Below are 21,796 nucleotides of genomic sequence, written 5' to 3' on the forward strand. Positions count from 1 at the left end.
GTGTCATGGGAACAGCAGGCTGTAAGCAGAGCGTCCAGAAAAAAAATTGTCAAACAAGTGCTTATAACACAGGCCAACACCAGTAAGTTGAGAAAACTTTGGACAATGAAGCAAAAAGACAGGAAATAAAAAAATAGATCTGAGGCCTGACCTGTGGTGGCACAGTGGATAAAGCATTGACTTCGAATGCTAAGGTTGTTGATTGAAACTCTGGGCTTGCCCGGTCAAGGCACATACAAGAAGCAACTATTACAAGTTGATGCTTCCCACTTCTCCTCCTCCTTCTCTCTCTCTCACACACACACTCTCTCTTTCTCCTCTCTATCTAAAAATGAATAAAAAAATAAAAATAAATAGATATGAGGGGGAAAAAATTAAAGCCAGTTTAGGAGTACCATACCCACAAAGTCATAGATCAAGAAAATAAAAGAGAAAAAGGAGACATCATTTTAAAAGAAATATCCCAAATTAAAGGCATGAGTTGCTGACAACAGAAGTAACCAGCGTTAAAAAAGAAAATAGATGCCCACACCAAAGCACACCTTCACGAAATCTCAGAACAAGGGAGAAAAAAGAGAATGTAAGATTCCAGAGAAGGAAAGAAAAAACTGGGAGGAATAACTCCAAATCCGAACCTAGAATTATTTTCCCAAACAAATGGTCAGCGAAGCATGAGGGCAGAACAAAGACACTTACTTCTCTGTGAGAAGTAAGAAGGAATGCTATAGGCCGACCTCACTAAGATGGCTTGTCATGTTTTATCGACTTTGTAACCTGAGGACCAAATGCCAGACCAAGACTGTTCACATCTGGTTCATTCTGACCCCACACGAAACAAGTTCCCAGTCCCTGCTCTAGATCCAGCTTCCTGGAGCAGATGACAACGTTCAATTAACTGCATAGAAATGTTGGGCTTCGGCCCTGGCCGGTTGGCTCAGTGGTAGAGCGTCGGCTTGGCGTGTGGGGGACCCAGGTTCGATTCCCGGCCAGGGCACATAGGAGAAGCGCCCATTTGCTTCTCCACCCCCCTCCTTCCTCTCTGTCTCTCTCTTCCCCTCCCACAGCCAGGGCTCCATTGGAGCAGGGATGACCCATGCGCTGGGGATGGCTCCTTGGCCTCTGCCCCAGGCGCTGGAGTGGCTCTGGTCGCGGCAGAGCGATGCCCCGGAGGGGCAGAGCATCGCCCCCTGGTGGGCGTGCTGGGTGGATCCCGGTCTAGCGCATGCGGGAGTCTGTCTGTCTCTCCTCGTTTCCAGCTTAAAAAAAAATATATATATATATATATATATATATATATATATATATATATATATATATATATATATATTATATGTTGGGCTTCAGCTTGTTCCTGGCACTCAAATAAGTCATAAAAGCAGAAAACATAAACCAGCTGATTCCTGTCCATATTCTTGTCCAGGACCTGCAGTCCATGCTACAACTTTGGCAAATGACAAGACTATGATACCTATTTTTCTGAAGATCAGCTCATGACTACTCAGTTCTCCTGTAAACTCTGAGGAAAAGAGAAGCCAGTTGATGAGATGGTCCAGCCATTCTCCCCTCCAAAGAGCAGAAAGGCACCCTCTCCTGAAACAATTAGGAGTGTGCTTGCCTCCTATTTTGTCAAAGGTAAATAAGATCACATTTAGGAAAACATACACAGGTGGTAACACTAAAAAGAGAAGCAACAAAATCATGAACACAAAAGGTATGCTGTCAGGAGCCCAGGCAGAGCCCGGAGACAGGGCAGGAGCAGGTAAGGCTTCTAGTGTCCCACAGCCTGCTGTGTCTGCCCTGGAGTGTGGGCACCTGTACTTCCACTATAATACTCTCTAATCTCCTCACCTGTGCATAACATCTTACAAAATAAAATTTATTTTTTCAAGGATGAGGGACAGGATCATATTTGTACTTTTAAACTATTTCTAAGACCACTGTAAAGAGAGTGGATTATCAACTGTGGACGTGACGTCAAAGGAGTCGTGAGCATCCACTGGACTGAGAAGAGGCAGCAGAGCTAGACGGGTTACAAAAAAGTAAATGCTGTTTTTCATTATTATTATTTTTTGAAGGGGGAGAATATTATCAGAAAAGGGAGGAGTGGGAAGGAGAGAGAAATGAGAAGTATTTGATCAGTTAGCAAAAAACCCAAGGTAATGTTGTCAGTGATCACTATTGCTAATAACATATTATATTTATACTGTTCCTCTAGTACAGTAGGCTCAAAATACTGCAAAGGTTGTCATTCAATTAAACTTCAAAATATAATTATGTAACTGGTTTCAAAAGAGGTCTTTATAGCCCTGGCTGGTTAGTTCAGTGGTAGAGTGTCAGCCCAGCATGTGGATATCCTGGGCTCGATTCCCAGTCAGGGCACACAGGAGAAGCACTCATCTGCTTCTTCACCCCTCCCGCACACATTAATTCTCTCTCTCTCTCTCTCTCTCTCTCTCTCTCTCTCTCTCTCCTGCAGCCATGGCTCAATCGGAGAGAGTTCACCCCAGGCACTGAGGATGGCTCCATGGCCTCACCTCAGGTGCTGAAACAGGTCAGTTGCTGAGCAACAGATCAGCAGCCCCAGATGGGCAGAGCATCACCCCATAGGGGGCTTGCACGATGGTTCCTGGTTGGGGCACATGCAGGAGTCTGTCTCTTCCTCCCCTTCTCTCACTGAATTAAAAAAATAAAACAAAGGTTTTATAAAATGTTACCTACAAGAAAAGTGTTGGACAGGAAGGCTAACGATTTGCTGCGACAGGTTAAAATTCTTAGTGAGAACTAAAATTCAGGACACCAATGTAGCAGCCAAGCCTTAAACTTTGGCTGTATGTGGTACCTAAACACCATTCTAATTTCATTTTGCATAGGAAACTTCCACAGCACAGGAGACATGTGCCCTCTCGGAACTGAAAGCAAACTCCTGTCAGTCTTCTACAACCACGTTTGGTGTTCGAGCAAAAATGGCGTATGACTCTCCCACAGATTCAAGTTCCAAATAAGAAGAGCTTGTTTCACAATTTCCCCTGACCCAAATAAATCATCCCTGCAGAATTTAATAGCCTACTTCATATAAGTTTTAAGCATGATTGTTCAAGTGCTGAGAACCTGACTACCCATTTCAGTTGTGGTATCTTCCCTTCACCTTCTACTAGCACCTAGAATAAAGCCTAACATCCAGCAGGTCCTCATACAAGTTTCTTGAGCCATCAAGGAAACTGAATCATCGAGACAAACACCATTTTCTATTCGTTTTACCAAACAAATACCAAAAAATAGACTTGATCTATTTTCTTTTGTTTTTTCAGTAAGGAGTGAGGAAGTGAAAAATGAAATTTCTACAATAATACATTAAGGAGAAAAACAGTAAACCTAAAAAATAATAATTATTATTAATCCATAGCTTGTCATATGTGTCTCTGTTAGATTATAAGATATAGCAAAATGAAAGATAATATTTTAAACATTTAAAACAAAAACTACCCAAGAAGGTAGCTTTTTACATAGTGGGAAATGATTTGATATAGGAAACTTTTAAGCCAGTTTCTTCTTGACAAGAATAGACAAACTGCTACAAATCCACATCTTACCTTAAAAACTTCCATTGGAAGTGGAAACTTTGCAGCATCATTAAGGGATTTTTCCAGAGTATATTTCCATTCAGAGGCCATCTTCAAAGGATAGATTTCTGTATAAACAGCAAACACATAAGAGTTAAAGGACTAAAATGTTCTAGGGCTGGTTCTCTCTTGAAGTTAATCTTCCCAGAATTTCATGATACGCAGGTATACTCAGCAACCATAAAAATTCACACCCTGCCCGCCATAAAAGGCCACCTGCTAAAGGGATTTTCTGAAGTTAAGTAGCAACTCAAGATTCCGCTTTCAGAAATGAAGAATAAACTTAATAGGCCTCTTTCTTCAGAGAACATTTACATGCATTCTGTTGGCATTCTGCATGTAACTTAATGGTATAAATCACATTAGCAACATCTTCAGTCATCCACTGTCCCAAATTCCGTATATTACCCGGGAAGTAATGTCCACTGATGAAGAATTTATTATCTGATAAATAGCTCAACTAGAAACAACTCTCGCTAGCATTTTCAGTTATTATAGCATATTTTTCACTAAATCTCTAGGCTCTCGTATGCTAAAAATAGTCCATGTAAGTCAGAAATTATTAAAAGGTAAATTAAAATTTACCAAGCATGTTCAATATTTACACCTGAAATGTTGCTAACACACCACATGCTGCCCACAGTTTTCCCCAGGCAGTGGGGGGGAGAGGGATTTACGAATGGAAGTTACACTGTGTGAATGCAAAATTAAAAGAAAAAATTGGTTGAGCACTGTTTGTTTCTCACTGATTGCTGAAACTGCAGGGAAATTTTATGATCTGATCTCAACAGATTTAAGACCTTATCAAAACAGGATGTGCAGAACCACTCACTTGAAGTAGATAAGTTTGTATCTTTCCTATATCAACCCCGGCTACCTCAGACAGACAGGATATGAATATGAATCTAAGCACAGTTAAAAGGCAACATTAAATCTTTGTGGCCATATTTTTAATTTCTTGCAAGTCTGCTTTTTAGCACGGAACCATATATTTTGATTCTCCCACTTCCAACCTCACCTTGAGTGTGAAGCCCCTGTGTTGTAGCAGTTTACTTAGTCTTTTCAGACTATCATAAGTATGGGCGGGCAAAGTGTTGCCAGAACCGGCCATGCTCTGCCCACTTCATCCACTGCCACTTAGGCAAAGGCTCAAAAGAGGTATTAATGATAACATAGGTTCCACTGTGTATATGGTCTGGAATCCTTTCTAGCATTTCATATATACTCTTCTACTTCTGAAAAAAAATTTTTTTTTCTAATTTGGCATTTTTATGTCAGAACAAAAGTAGAATGTGAGTCTTCTTAGGAATATCAATCACATTTGGGGGAACAGAGCCAAGCCCCAATAATACCTCTGCAGAGAAGGAATCATTGACTCCTTTCAGGTGAGAAGGAGGAGCTGTGTGAGAAATCACCTATCAGAGGGCCCCACAAAGGAGGAAAAGGGATGAGTCACGGAGACCCATAAACTGTCCCACACAATGTGGAAGAAGCCCTCAGAGTGCCCCAGCGGTTTAGCTGGGGGCATGGCACCAAACTGTCAGTGAAGGGGGGCAATTTTGAAGCCCAGAGGATGCCAACTGTAGTCATTCAACAGGGCACGGAGGTCAGCAACAGTCCAGAGCCTGGACCTCCCAAGGAGACAAGAACACATTCACTTTTCCGGGACGACACAGGGAACCCCACCTTAGCATGGCAGTAAAAGGGGAACCGAGTCACAAGAGATAGCAGTGACTTAAAAAGACAAGAGCAACAACAGAGTCTGCAGACACAGAGGGTGACAAAAAGGGAAGAAAAGGTCTTCCGTGCCGATGCCCTGAGCTCCTGCAGCCTGTCAGGCAGGCCTCTGGCGGGGGAAAGACAGAGCAGAGGGTCAAAGAAGACTGGTTAGAAAAAGCTACTCAATGTCAAAACAGTGAAAACCCAGAATGGCCAGGGCTAGATCCAAACTACCGGATCTGAGGGAGGTGACGTGAAGACCCAGGTCATCTCAGATGCTCACAAGACATCCTGAAAGCTAAGCCCTCAGCCACCTGATGCCTCTCTTCCACCAAACCAGAGACAAACGTAACAAGAAGTCCACTGCAATGGACTGAATATTTTCAGCCCCCCCTCTATGTTGAAATCCTGCCCTCCAAAAGTGATGGTATTCAGAGGTGGAGCCCTCATGAGGGATTAGTGACCTTACTAAAAACAAAAACAAAAACAAAAACAGAGAGCTGCCCTTCTACCATGTGAAGACAGTGAGAAGACAGCCAGCCACCCGCAGAAAAGTGCCTCGCCAGACACCCAATCTGCTGGTGACTTACTTGATCTTGGACTTCCAGCCTCCAGGACTGGGAGAAACAAATGTTTATACATCACCTGTGGTATTTTGTTATAGCAGACAGAATGAACTAAGACACCCAGATTCCACATGAATTTTGTCTTTACCCTACAATCTTATTCCTTGTCTTCTTTCTGAGGATAGTAGATCCTATTTTTGTCTTCTTTTGAGAATATTGAATCCTAATATGGAATCGAACCCCACGGCAAGGCACTCACTCTTCTCTTACAAAGTGAAAATCAAATTGTTTTGTCAGTATGCCCAACCACCTGCAAGATTTAACCTAGTCATTTCAATAAGCAGAGATCAATATTCCATGTGTGTGTTTCACTAGATGAGCAGCACATGGTTACATTGGCAAGTTTATGGACAATAAATAGCACCATTAAAAGAATATAAAACATTTTCTTAAAATGATTGTGTTACAGGTAATTTAATAGAGCGTATCGTGTATTCCTGTTTTGGGGAAAGTCATAAGCAATTAAAATCTATCCTGATTCATCTTTAACTAAAAGCCTAAGTGAAGAAAAATGATGTGATCTCCCTCTGCGCAACTGTTTGGCAGGCTGATTCAAGCTAAGTCCTGTGGAAGATGAAGTTCACAAAATCAGCATCTCACAGCCTCCAAGTGAAGAAGGCTTCAAAGGGCAATTCCCTCTTTTCACACACCCTGCAACCTCCACTCCTTTCTTTTCTACCAGATTCTGACCAGTGAGGGAAGACTAGTCTAGGGTTGTTAAACAGACACTGGAAAGTTTTATGGGCTGAAGGTTTATGTCTTCTCAAAATAGATGTGTGGAAATCCTATCCCCCCCCCCCCCCAATGTGATGGTATTTGGAGATGGTGCCTTTGGGAGGTAATTAGGTTGCATGAGGTCACGGGGGTGGGGCCATGATGAGATTAGAGCTCTCTAAAAGAAGTGACCAGTAATATTCTCTCTTTCTTCCCCACCTGCTCCCCTACACACACACAAAAGAAGAAGAAAGCAAGAATAAAGAACGTGAGAATAAAGCAAGAAGGAGGTCATCTACAAGCCAGGAAGAAAGCGCTCTCCAGAACCCAACTGTGCTGACATTTTCATCTTTGGCTTCCAACCTCCAGAAGTGGGAGAAGATAATTTGTGTCATTTAAGCCACCAATCTACAGCATTTTGTCATGGCAGCCTGAGCTAACACAGAAATCAACAGCTCTTTCTGGACTAAGGAAAGGTTCAGACAAAAAGGATTTAAATTAGATGCAGAAATTTGCTGATTCCAAGATCTATCTACAGTAAGACAGAAAAAAATAATGTTTTTAAGGTTGACATAATATTTTGAAAAAATATATATAGTTTAAATTAAAACTCAAAAAGTTTCATCTCCTTAGCTTCTGCAAGAACATATATGACTCTACCTTGCTTTACAAACATCAAGAAATATAAAAGCAGGAGTGGCCTTCAAATGGCCTGACCTCAATGTGGTGGTACCGTGGATAGAGCATTGACCTGGGACACTGAGGTCCCAGGTTTAATATCCTGCGGTCATTGGCTTGAGCACAGGTTCACCAGCTTGTGCACGGGGTCACCGGCTTGACAATGAGATCATTGATATGACCCCATGGTTGCTGGTTTGAGCCTAAAGGTTACTGGCTTGAAGCCCAAGGTTGCTGACTTGAACCCAAGGTCATTGGCTCAGCTGGAGCCCCCTCGATCAAGGCACGTATGAGAAGCAATCAATGAACAACTAAAGTGATGCAACTTTATGCTTCTCATCTCTCTCTCTATTTAGCTCAAAAAAATATTCTTTTTCCTTAGAGAACCAAATATAACCATAATACCCTGGTCACAGAATGAATACCTAGAAATGTCAGATGAGGAGACTGAGGTTCAAAGAAATAGAACCCCTTGCCCAGGGGCCCTGTAGCTAGTGACAGAAGCAAAAGGAGAAGCTAACTTAGACACCACCTCCAAGTCCATGTTCTTTCTACTTTAGCAGGTTTTTCCAGCTTGTGTCACAAGTGGAGACCCTTTTACAAGTACAAACACTTTAGTAGACCTCACAGACCATATCCCCATGTATTTCACATGTCCTAGTGCCAACACAGGAGCTAAACAAGAAACCACATGGACAAAGAGCAGCACTACTTGCTCTGTTTTCAAAAACTCCCCTAACACACCAGGAGCAAGGAGGACAGTATAACCCACATCATTTTGGGGGTGTTTTCATGCTGGACTTTCCATTGCAAATTCCTTTCCAAAGCCCCTTCCATTTCTTTGGCCCCTAGAAAGTGGACTTGGCCGGTTCCTTCCTTCCCTATAAACATAGCCGACATTTTATCCAGTCAATTCATATCAGTCAAATATTTACTGAGCACCCACTATGTGCCAGGGACTGAGCCAGGTACTGGGAGACAGCAGGGCAGAAGGCACAGAGTGAGTGGTAAGTCCTCTCATGGTATGGTTGAAGGCATGGAGCGGGCATGGGCCACACCAATAGCATTCTACAAAGGGACATGCTTGTATGACCACACAACAGAGGAGATCAGCTGCCGGAAAATGAGTGCGAGCATTGGGCTGCGGATACAGGGCAAGAGAAGCTCTGCCGTTTGCCTTCCACTCAGCATGGAAGAAAAGGCACCGCAGGACTGCCGGCCCTCTCCTCATAGAGGCTGAATCACTGTGGACCTTAGGAAGCTCCTGCCCCCTCATAACTATTGGCATTTTACCAGTTTCTCTTCCCTTATCCTTTGTTCACTGAGGCTGGATTCAGCCTATTCCGGCTGCACCTGCATGACACCAGCAGCCATGTGTCCTCCCATCCCTAAGCTATTCGCCCTGATTCACAGCAGAAAAGAAAGGCACAGTGACTATAGGTTTCTCACTGGTGGACTGTGTAAAATCCACCACCTCTTCCTGGAGTCCTGAACACTAGCTCCCCTCGCTCCTTCTATTACTTATTTCTCTTACCTCTATTTGCACCAAACAGTTGAAAAATACTGTGCCCCTTTAAAAAGTAGAAAGAATAAAAGTGAAACTAAAGGAAGAGCTATGATTATTTTTAGCAACAGTGTTGGTGTTGGTGCACAACAAAAAGGGCATTGAGAGCAAGGAAACTCACAAGGGCTTACCTCAAAATATGCCTCCCTTTCCCCAACCCTCCAATTCTGCTTCCCACCACCAGTTAAGGGTGTTGGGAATAAAAAAGAAATAAAGCCCTAATATTGTCTATACAAGTCTGAAATTTTATTCCCACCTATATTTCAGTTAAGGAAACAGTGTTACCATATAAGTTTTACAAGTCACACTGGGACTTGAAATTAATTCCCACAAACCCACAGAGTACTGGGTTCTGATACCATGTGTAGACAGCAGTAATAACTGCCTCCCTGGGGTATCGTTCTGCTGAATAAGGTAACACAATCCAGTTTTCATCTTGTAACTACTGCTTTTGAAAAACTAAATGTCACATTTTAAGTATCTTTTTGCCTTTTATATTCTTTGCACACATAACCTTTCTTGCTGACAATTTAAATGTTAGGAAAATAATTTCTTGATGAGGAATGCCTTTGCCAAAGTCTTTAATGGATCACATAAAGTCTTCAATGAAATGGACACTCATGTCCAAAAAATTACTAAGACAAACACAATTTATTCTTACCTTATAAAGACATCAAATTATGTAAAAGAGGAGAGCCCTCATCTGCAAATATTTGCTGAGTTTCTACCTTGACACGTTCCATTCTTGCTTTGAGTGCAAGTCCCATGATTTCATGGGAAAGGGACATTTTAGAGAACTTAAGAGGTTACTAGTAGTCCTTCGCTTTGCTATAAATTTTTACACTGGCAAATATATGTTTCTCCTAAAATTTATAAAGCAATTAGGTACTAAGCTAAGATTTATACACCCAGCTTTCCACACAAAGTAAATTTATTCTGAAGCATTCTGAATCCCAAAGCAAGCATGAGTTAGATCTCCCCTCAGAAACCGACAAGCCCTCTGTTTGTCATCAAAGTCCAAACTTACTTGAGGTATAAATGGATTTCTTGGCTGCTTCTCAAAATGTTGACAACAATAATACTCATAAAATACTGTGTTACATGTCTATACTCCTGTCATATTTAACACAAATGCAAATACATGAGATACAGAACTAGGAAGTTTTTTTTCAATTAAAGCCCTTGAGTGACAGAAAAAGGAAATAAAACTCCTTAGCTTCACTTACTCAAGACTGAAAAACAGTGACAACTATTACAGGAAAAAAATCGCTAACAATTTTAATAAAGCAAAGAGCCAAGTCTTTGCCTCCAGTACACCAAAAAAATTCACCAAAATGAAAAGCAACATTTCTAGGAGAAATGTGTATTTCTCCCTTGGCATCCTTAACTCCATAAGAATATAACATTTTTCTTCTGAGACTACACATCGAAAGTTTAGTGAGGCCAGTAGGGGGCACTGTGGAAATGGAATGGGCAATGGACCTGGGATTTAATTACAGTGCCTCCTCTCTACAAGATGAGTGACCTCGGACAAGTACCTTAAACTCAGTCTCAGTTTTCTCTGCTATAAAAGGAAATCTTCACAGCAAACATGCAACACTTTCTTGGAATCAAAATAAACAACATAGCAGATGTAAAATCACCTGGCACATAGTAAACATTCAAGAATTATTATTTTGTAAACACTGAGATTATTGGCCAGTTAGGTATGGCAGAAAGCATAATGCACTGTTCTATGCAATTAAGACTAGGGAAAGTCACTTGACAGTGCATTTGAAGCTAATTAAAATCTTCAATATGTCAGGGCAAAAAGCATAGTAGGATATTTTTCTCTTTGCTATTTCCAGGTAAGAACAGATTATATATAATGATAAGCATTTGGTTTGGAAATTCATATGTATGGATGTTTATATGTATGTATGTATGTATATATACATGACTGGATGGACAGGTAGAGATTTGGGAACCTCTGTGCAAGATTATCAAAATCACCAAAGAAAAAGGAAAATATAACCAAATCCCAGTCTACTGTCTTTCATTTTGAACCAGTGATTCCAAAGGAAGTAGATAGATCACCTCCACATACTCCAACACACTTTCTCTTTTTAGATCACTAGTAATTGAGGTCTTGAGTTTTGTTCTCTATAGAAAGTATTCTTAAATTAAAATGCTTAACATTCACATACTCAAATGTACAAGTTCATAAATTTTCCAGAGACACATCCAGAAAAATAGCACATCTTTTTCTCAAATAATTCAGAACAGCAAAGCTTCAGCCCTTACCTGAAGGTGGGTCCATTCTGTATTTATTCTCTTGACACCAACCAACTGGTCGAAGTCTGTAATCCAAGTAAAACAACCACTGGTCATAGGATTCAGTGTCCTCCAATCCCACATAGCGAAGGCGTAATCTTCCTCCAACATTTTCAATCACACTAACTATCCAGTACTGAAAAGGGTTCTGAGAATCCTGAAGTTCTATTAAGGAATCAACTGTAATGAGGTCTATAGGGCCTTTCCCTCGCAGAGGCTGTTTAAACAGAAGCAAAACTCCTTATTTTAAACTTTATTTTAAGGTTCTCATGGAAACAGATGACAGCAGAAGATAATATTTTTTCACACCATCATCCAAGCTATTGGCAAACAGTCTGGTGTTTCCCTCCACCCCCATCTTTTCCACAGCCCTCGCTCCCTCCCCTTCCCTCTCCTCCCACACACACTTCCATTTACCCAACTCTATCCAATGACAAAAATCACAAGTCAATAGGAAATAACAGTTTGTGCTAAGTTCTCACCAAACAAATCACCCTTCCCAGAGAAAATTGCATTTGTTAAAAATGAGTATGCATTTAAGAATTATACCCAAATTTGCGCTGAACTAAAAAAGATGTGGTGTCAAAATGTCTATTTTTCTAACAGATACATCAAACATGGGGATGCAAGTTTATACCAGACTCAACAGACATGTATCTGGTGGTCTCTGCTATAATAAGCAAGACCCTCTCACACTTTGATTGAATGCATAAAGCATGAATATGTGTAGATGACATGTTTAATACACAATAATGACACACACTAATTCGAACATTATGTAAAGTTATTTCTACATTTAACCTGATAGTTGCTTTAGAGAATATATAAAATTATTGCCCTATCTAAGCAAACTAAGCATGTTAGCATATAAAAAGGGTGTTTGTTCAGCCAATCTTGTAAGCAAGTGTGCTTAAAATAAAAAACCTTAAAAAGTAAGACAATTTGTCCATTTACAAGGGTGAACAACCATCATTTTGTTTTGTTAACCAAACAATTATATCAGTAGCTATTAAGATAAACAAATACACCAAGCAAAATCTTCACAAAACCAAACTCAATAACCCAATATATTAGCGGTGTTCCAAAATATCAAAGGAAACTTATGGTTAAGGTTAAGAGAATAATGATATTGTCAAAATCCACATTATATTCCTTGTTTTTCATTGTGTTTCCCCCTTTTTCAGGGGCATTCTTCACAGAGATTTGGTAACTCAATACTTATTTATAACACAATACATTTCTCTTCCTGTTCTACTATAGACAGTAAAAGTGAAATGTTTCATCACAAAATTATTTTCAAATAAACCATCAATATTTCAAATTAAATTTTTTTAGTGCTTTAAATTACCTTAATCACATTTAAATATGATTAGACATTTATCCTTGTGTTAATTCAATTAGTACTTAACACATATATTTAAATCTTGGGGTTATGCATCTACAGTGGAATAGTTAATAGACCCATTTATCAATATACTCTGAAACTATATTAGAGCCTAAATATGCTTAGTTTCACCTACACAAAAGTTATACTATAAGATTTTATTTACATTCACTAATATAGGACAGAGGCTGAACTGCACAGGATAGTGAGAAGATATTCTAACATATTTAAAAATGTGTTCACATAGAAGCAAATTAATTTCCCATTTATTGACTATACCACAGATGAAGATTATTCAATGCCATTAGAATCATTAACTTGAGTAAGTTAAAAAAAATAGGAAGTTAGGCTCTTTGAATATAGATACCTGTGTATATGCATGTATCTACAGAAGGATATATGCAAAGATCCCGTTAGATTTGAGCTCATGTAACTGTGATGCTTCAGACATAGAATAGCTGTAAACAATAATACATACACCTTCCAGGAGGTTAGCAGGGGCTGTCCGGGAACCAGTCAAATCACGAATGAGAAATTCTGTCCAGTCGGTGTATTTTTCTTTGATTGCTGGTGAGACAAAGGAGAAAAAAACATACTTCAATACCACTTGAGTATCAAATAAACTTAAAAGCATAGCACTTTGCTATATGTATGCTATTTCAATGCTTCTCTTAATTTTAAGCACCATTCTTACATACTAAAATCACAACAACAAATTTGTCAACAATATGTGACTTCATACCTACCACGTGCCTAGATTTTGCTGGGCATGACGGCGATTAATTAGGTGGCTCTGAAGTCTTACAACCTACTCAGAGAGTTCTGTAAACAACAAAGATATTTTAAAGTATGTAATTCAGTTGGTTCCAAGAAGAAAGAGATTAATGAGGGCTAGAAGAATCAGAGAAAGTTTCCCAGATAAGAAAATAAAACCAGGCTCTGGATTATATAAAAGTTCATAGAAGTAGAAAAGAATAAGAAGGAAGAAGAAAGAAGAAGAAGAAGAAGAAGAAGAAGAAGCAGCAGCAGCAGCAGGAGGGGGAAGGGGGAGGGGAGGAGGGAAGGGGAAGGAGGGGTAGAGGAAGAAAGAAGAAGGAGGAGGAAGGAAGGAAGGAAGGGAGGGAGGGAGGGAGGGAGGGAGGGAGGGAGGGAGGAAGGGAGAGGAGGAGGAGGAGGAGGAGGAGGAGGAGGAGGAGGAGGAGGAGGAGGAGGAGGAGGAGGAGGAGGAGGAGAAAGAAGAAATTTTCCAATGGAGCAGAGCAGTGTATGTTAATGAGAGTGATGAAGGGAGGGAGGAAAGGAAGACAGTGCAGTTCCCACCAGATCCAGCACCATGGGAGCACAAAGCACTGGAAAAAAATGTTAGGTGGTAGAATAAAATTATGGAGAGCAAAAAATGTAAACACAGATGATCATCACAGGAACCATCAGCATATAATGAATCTGGCCTATTAAAAAAAATGGCTTGAATGGAAACAAGAGACTAATGGCAGGAAAACCGACGCAGAAGCTACTGAAGATAACTAAATATAAGTGGCAGGGTCCAAAACAGGGGTGACAGCTCTGAGAAAAAGGAAGGAATGACTCAGAAACATTTTTGAAAAAGGAAATATTATACTTTCAAAACCACTATTCTATAAGTCTTCAAAACCCAACATCTGAGCAAAATATAACTTCTTAGCTTTATCTCCCAAGCTACAGATCTCTCCACCCTTTGTCAGTTACATCCACACCCAGGAAGGCCATCAGCCTTCCCCAGGCACCAAATGGTTCACAGAATCAGCAATAGGTGATTACATGCCCCAGATTCCCATCCACCCGCACAGTGATTCTGACCTTCACATCACATAAAGAGCCAGCGATCCCCAGTACTGCCTGGATACATCCAATACTTAGCCTTTCTGAAAGATTCAAGACTCAAGTGGTGTACAGATTGTTTAAGTCAGCAGTTCTCAACCTGTGTATTTCTGATGACTTTAGGCGACCCCTGGTGTTTTGGTCGTTCGACCCCCACCGGGGCCATGACTCACAGGTTGAGAACTACTGGTCTAAGTGTTTCAAAGGCATGGCTCAAAACTAAAGGAACAGAGTTATTACAAAAGAACACCATCATGGTGAGGTGGGAAAAACCAAGTCATGGTGTGGGGAGGGTCTGGGCTCTGCCATCACTGGCAATATGGTATTGAGTAATTCATTCAATTTCTCTTATCCTCTATCTTCTTCAGTACAATTGCGCTTACAACATTTTCTTATAGAATACTATAAGGATCAAAAAAGACACATGTAAACTGAGCTGTGCCAATGGAGTGGGGGGAAGTGAGAGCCAGGAAGTGTTCTGACTACAGGCATCCAGTTAAACCCTGTGATTTCCAGCCCCACATGGGACTCCCACCTTCCTGGCATTCCAAGGCCTCTGCCCCCGAGGGACCCTTCAGTGGCAGCCCCCACAACGTTCTAATAGTCACCAAGACTTCTTCAAGTTTCAGGCTGCCAGAAACATTTTGAAATTTCTTTTCTGTGATGGTCTCTCTTCAATTCTTTCTTGTTGTTGGTTTCGGTATTTTTTTATTCCTTTACTGGCACTTTAATGGGTCACTGGAGGAATAAGAGATAAGTAAGAGTGCTCAGTCCACTGAATCTCCTAGCTCACAAGAGGACTGAGCCTTTACAAGATGTGAGGGAGCAGTCTTTGACTTGTCAGGAAAACATTTTAACACTGACTTTGCTAAAGAAAAGAAGAGGCAACAGTGAATGTTGAATTATAAATGGAAGCACTTACACTTATTATTAAGAACAAAGGACTACAGAATCCCTTCCCTTAGAGGTTTTTAAAAGAGAGCCTACATTAATTTTTCAGAGGGTATGAATTAAATTGTTCCTACAAACAGAAAGATTTATCATAAAAGGATTCAACAAAATTGATAAGCTCCTACTATGGGAAATAGACCTCATTACATACTACTGGGATTCAAGCATATTGATATAAGTATTCCTGTCTTTAGTAAGTACAGTCCAGAAAAAGATGAAGCCTGTGAGGAATGTTTTATAACTTACACATACACGGACACACATGCATTCCTCAGCACTTACCATTCCCTGATTACAAGGAGTTTCACTTTACCTTTTTAGGACTCTTTCAGTTGTATAAATATCCTTGTATAATCACAAAAAGTAGTATCATTACATTGCTCTGAAGAATAGGATTCAACAAAGACATTATCTAAGAATTGTTGGAAGCAAATGACAGACTTCTCAGTGGTAACAAATTAGGTTAAAAGTAAAAAAATAAGTGGTATGTACCTCAGAAAATTCTGCATAATCAAAACATTTAATATTTATGCTATAATTATTCAAACCTTGGACAGTATTTATGCAAACCCTTACAAAAAAAGGCCTTTGCTACTTAACATTCTATACATTATTATGAGGTCGTATATAACTTTATTTTTTCATTGATTTGAGAGAGAGGGAGAGAGAAAGGAAGAGAGACAGAGGGAGAGGCATCAACTCGTTGTTCCACTTAGTTGTTCCATTTTCCTGTGCACTCAGTGACTGCTTCTCCTGTGTGCCCTGACTGGGGATGGAACCCACAACCTTGGTGCACGGGACAATGCTCTACTAAGCCATCTGGCCAGGGCCTGTATGTGACTTTTAATGGGCACTCTTTCATTGAGTGATTCTAAGAATTGAACAAGACAATAAACATAAACTTCCCTGTAGTTATCACTCAGGTGTACATGATCAAAAAACCTTAGTAAAAAGTGAAGTACTGCTTGATAATGCAACCAGTTATTCTTTCTTTAATGCATTGAAATACATAACAGGCTAACATTCCTTTTAGAATAATGTATATGAAATATCTCAAACTAAATTTGTACTTATGAGCTAGTAAGTTCTTACAATCCAAATTTAACTTTCACTAAACTTGTAGATCAAATCATGGATACAAAATGATGGGCATGGGTATAAAAATCACAATAATGCATTAACTTGAAAATTATAATTAGAATAAAAATTCCATCCAGGATATGATGGCACTTTTTAGCCTTCTAATCTCTTAATTTTCCTTCCCTAATTTGGGTATTAATGTTAATATTGTTATCATAATCACATCTTGAAACATTGACAAACTGGTATCCCACCAAAAAAAACCTACCTTATGGAAAATAATTCCTAATGTAACACTGTTATGGGATTCCAATTTATTTTTAGTTTCTATTCCTGTTTCTTCACATTATTATAAAATCGATCACCCATTATTATAAAGTAGTAAAATACAATCTCTCTGGATAAATTTAGCAATATCTTAACACAATAGGATACACGGTGCACAGATCATTTATTCCAGTCAGTAGCTGATATTTTTATGAGAACAAGATCAATAGTGAATAGCTGATACACAATGCTTACATTAATAAGAATGTTTACACATGCAGCTATTTATACTTATATTTAATCGATTCTGCAGAGTACACTATAGTTCCTGTAGTCTACATTTCTTCCACATCCAAATCAAACTTCTGTTCTTGATGTCATACACAAACATACAGAAACAAAAAAAAAGAACACTGTTGAGACAGTAAGCATAAAGCTCACAACTTAAACTAGATTTCTTCACACATAATACAAGCTAGTTTAAGCAGTAGCTGCTTTACAACTTTATTTTTATCAGTAATTTATTCCTACAATTCATACAAGCTATATATTAATAAAAAGTAAATGTATTCTTTTATTTTTTTAGTGAGAAGCAGGGAGGCAGAGAGACAGACTCCTGCATGTGCCCCAACCAGGATCCACTCAGTGAGCCCCCTATGAGGTGATGCTCTGCTCATCTAGGGCCATTGCTCTATTGCTCAGCAATAAAGCTATTTTAGTGCCTGAGGTGAGGCCATGGAGCCATCCTCAGTGCCCGGGGCCAATTTTCAACTAAGCCATAGCTGCAGCAGAGGAAGAGAGAGAAGGGAGAGAGGGGTGGAGAAGCAGATGGTCGCTTCTTTTGTGTGGCCTGACCAGAAATCAAACCCAGGATTTCCACATGCTAGCCAACCCTCTATCACTGAGCCAACAGGACAGGGCCAAAATGAATTTATTCTAATAAATTCTTATTGTATTTTATTATACCTGTTTAATTTAGGCAAATACCTCAGTAAATATCATTTGCAGTAATGTATTGTTGAGGGAATTTTTGAAAAATGCATAATATTGTTTTGCCAGCTCCTCAGTGTGGTGTCCAATGCCATCTTGAGGAGCAGCAGCAAGGACAGCCCTCATCAGGGACACACAGCAGGGGAAGTGGTGCCTGCCTGTGGATGCTACCTCCGTGACTATTGCTCCTTTAAAAACCACCCACTTTCAATCTTCCTGCCCACCTTCTATTTCTGCCTCATTCTGCCTCCTCATCTGTGCCCCTTGAAAACTAGAGCATCTTATAACAGCAGCATTAATCAACAAAGAAAGAAACGCCCTAGACCAAACCATCACCTACAAGTTCTAAAACCACCTTTCCTTTCTAAAAAGTGTTCCTTGAACACTTTTTTTCCGACAAATTAATACTTTGCAAAGAAAATATATCTCTCCACCCACCATTCAACCCAGTCAACTTCCACCCCCTCCACTACCAAACTTCTGAACTACAATGGTCTCCACAGACCTTCATATCTGCACACCAATGCCTTCTCAAACCTTACTTTGATATTTGACACAACACTCCACTTCCTCCTTTAGTGTCCTCGGTGGGCCACCTCTACTCAACTTTTGATGATTCAGTATTGCTTAGAAATTGGACCAGGGCTGGATATCCATTCTTCTCGTTTGGTGGTCTTTCCATGAATAATTTTATCCGTTCACATGACAACTGCCAATTTCTCTCTACAAACCAGACCTCTTTTCTGAGCTGCAGAATCACAAATTCAGCCATCTGATTATCAGTAAGGTTCAGAATCGTGACATTCTGACAATTCAGATTTCTTTTTTGGGAGCTTATGATTCATATCCCTTGTTCATTTTTCTGTAAGTACATATCCTTTTTAAAATATTGATTTGCATGAGCTCTTTATATATTAGATATTAATTCTTTGTTAAAATAGCAAAGCTCTTAACTTCATGTATGATATTCAGCATGAGTCTTTTAAAAGATGACATGAGAGCATGTCACTCAGCCACTGAATTTTAGAATAAATTTCAAACTCTTCAGCCTGGCTCAAAGTCTTGCAAGACAACATGATTGGGTCCCTCTCCACTAATCTTCCTTGTGCTCTCTACATAGGTTTTTCTAAACTCTTCTTCTAATGGGCCCCATTAGGGCTTGCACATCCTCTCCATTCTGCATAGAAACACTTTCCCCCAGTCTCTCCCCAATCAACAACTCATCTCACCATCACTTCCTCCCTGACCTCCCCTAACTTCTGTATCCCTTCCTAGAGTCTCAAATTCTTTCCCTCCATAAATTTGACACAATTTATAACTACATGTTTTTATTCACTTGTCTCAAGACAGTCCCCACCTGACTGCCCATTTATGAAGCTAGGAACCACCACGCCCATTGTGTCACCTCTCTGTCCCCAACAACTACAACAACTGCACAGAATAGGTGTTTAAATTCTTGGCACATGAAGGAAGAACTGACAGATTAGATAGTTTTAAAAATTCTATCTGTTTCACTAATCTTTTGTTGAACTAGAACTTATTGAATTCAGATGAAAAACCACTGTTACCATGGATATCACATAGCCTCTTCAATAAAATATGATTAACTGATCTGCACACTACCAGCATTCACAAATGAACTGTCATTTCTTTTTGTTGTTTCTTTCATTTGCTTTATTTATTTGTATGATATAAATTATCATTTAAGGTTTTAGCTTCAGTATACATAATCCAAAAAGCCAGAGATCTGCCCATTTAATTCAGATGGCACTATGTGGTCTTATATGGACAGACAGTTAATATATACTTCTCTGGAGTTCTCCTTCTGAGCGAGTACATAGGGGCTCATTAGGCACACTAACACTGCTCATTTTAGACAAGAGCATCACCTAGAGATTAAAGAAATACAAGGTACTACACATCCATACTTCATCCTGAAGGAACCATCTCTGCTTTCTCTGAAGCTCTCCAGAACCTCTTAGACTCACCGAAGACTTACAACACAAAAACCACACAAATATCAACTATGACTTTCTGAAGGCACAGTTCACATTACTCTGCATCCTATTTCTAAGATAAACAGCCTCTAAAACTACTGTATTAGAAGAAATTTAAAACCTTATCATCGGGAGAAAGACAAGATGGCGCTGGAGGAGGCAGACGTACCAACATCCACCTCCCAGAAACAAAGTGGATTACAAAATAATTTTAAGAACTATCATCTGGAAAAACCAACTTTGGACTAAACTAAGAGGACTCTTCAACCAAGGAACACTGAAGAAGCCACACCGAGACTGGAGATGCCAAATCTTTTTCTCCTGCAAACTACTACCTTCTGTATTTGATCCAGTTAATAACACTGTTTTGTCTTTTTCCAAATAGCTTCAGATATATGGAAAAGATTTATAAAGGCGGATGGGGATCCTCAAACCCCTCAGCGAGATCTTCTGAGCATGGCCTTTAAGATACCAAGAAGCAGAAAAAGCCCAATAGAGATCAGGGGAACTACCAGCTTTTAGAATATGCCCTTAAAAGCTCCAACACCCCAAAGGGGTCTCATAGGATACCATCAGGGTCCTGCTTCAATAGTGGAAAGGAATGTCATGGAGCTAAAGCCTTCCAGGCTTACATGCCTTTGCTGTGAGGAAAAAGGGACACTGGAAGGTAGGCTTCCCCCTCGCTCCTCTAAGGGAGGGTTCAGTCTCTTCCAGCCCTGCTCCAGCCACCTATGACCTAACCTTGCCCAGAAAACTGGGGTTTGCCACTGAAGGCTGAAGGTGCCCAGGGCTGTTGGCCCCATCTACGACACTGTGGACAAGCCTAGGGTATTTCTTTCAAGAAGCAGGTAAACTGATCTCATTTGCACAAGGGGCACTTAAATATGTCTTGCCTGAATAGTCAGGTTTTTTATTCTTCCCTTGAAGATCTCTGTTGTGGGTGTTGATAGTCCTATTTTCTGCTGCTCTATTTAATATATAGTGTTTCCTTTATTCCTCCTACCTCAATGCCCCACTCATATTTCAGGCTGGGACCTACTCCTAATTTAGAGCTCTCTTTCCCCCTTTTGCCAACTTCTATTATGAATCTACCTTTGCCACCCAGCTTAGTGTATCCCAAGGTTCTCTTTTCCAAGCCACAGTCGCAGAGCCCCAGGGAAAAGCAACCTGGTCTCATCTCTCCAAGCAGAGGAGAACAGAAGCTCCATTTCCACACATGCTGCAGATGGCTTTTCCAGTCTACCTGAATCATTACCAGCTAGAAGCAGCGGTCATTGGGATTTGGACGTGAGCTGCAAAGTATAGAATTGTGACAACAATTCCAGTGCCATGCGGACTTTTCCTGGATGTGGACTTTTCCTGGACTCCTGCTCCTTGGGACAGCTCCTAACAGACTGAACTGGGGTTGGGTTGCATTTTTCAGGGATTTGGCATGGTGTTGGGGCCAACTTGGACTTGGTGAATATGTTAAAGACTCTACACTTTTATGGATTCTTGCTGTATTGGCCAAGAGTTTAAAGGCTTTAATCACTGTAAAAAAAAAATAGAAGACTGGATAAAGAAGATGTGGCACATATACACCATGGTATACTATTCAGCCACAAGAAATGATGACATCAGATCACTTACAACAAAATGGTGGGATCTTGATAACATTATACAGAGTGAAATAAGTAAATCAGAAAAAAACAAGAACTGCAGGATTCCATACATTGGTAGGACATAAAAATGAGACTAAGAGACATGGACAAGAGTGTGGTGGTTACAGGGGGCGGGTAGAGGAAGGAGGGGGGAGGGGCACAAAGAAAACTAGATAGAAAGTGATGGAGGACAATCAGACTTTGGGTGATGGGTATGCAACATAATAGAATGACAAGATAACCTGGACATGTTTTCTTTAAATATATGTACCCTGATTTATTGATGTCACCCCATTAAAATAAAAATTTATTTATAAAAAAAAAACCCTTATCATCGCTTACTAGTAAGAGATTTTTATCAAATACAATCTGGACTTTCTCTCATTTTTGCACATT

At 40.0% G+C, this 21,796-nt stretch overlaps 1 protein-coding gene across 8 annotated transcripts in view; it reads right to left on the reverse strand.

Annotated features, from left to right (window-relative positions):
- Positions 1 to 21,796, reverse strand: part of SFMBT2 (Scm like with four mbt domains 2) — a 251,723-nt gene that overhangs the window by 117,960 nt on the left and 111,967 nt on the right. For 7 of the 8 annotated variants that reach the window (XM_066279374.1, XM_066279376.1, XM_066279375.1 and 4 more), the window contains 3 exons: positions 13,097 to 13,185; positions 11,205 to 11,451; positions 3,591 to 3,688 (listed from right to left, as the gene is read on the reverse strand). In XM_066279374.1, coding sequence (XP_066135471.1) covers positions 3,591 to 3,688; positions 11,205 to 11,451; positions 13,097 to 13,185 — 434 coding nt within the window. Of the gene's footprint in view, positions 1 to 3,590; positions 3,689 to 11,204; positions 11,452 to 13,096; positions 13,186 to 13,364; positions 13,441 to 21,796 lie in introns of all 8 variants that reach the window. The other variant, XM_066279377.1, reaches the window with a different exon arrangement.

This window comes from Saccopteryx bilineata, chromosome 5, assembly GCF_036850765.1.
Source record: "Saccopteryx bilineata isolate mSacBil1 chromosome 5, mSacBil1_pri_phased_curated, whole genome shotgun sequence".
Taxonomy (NCBI): domain Eukaryota; kingdom Metazoa; phylum Chordata; class Mammalia; order Chiroptera; family Emballonuridae; genus Saccopteryx; species Saccopteryx bilineata.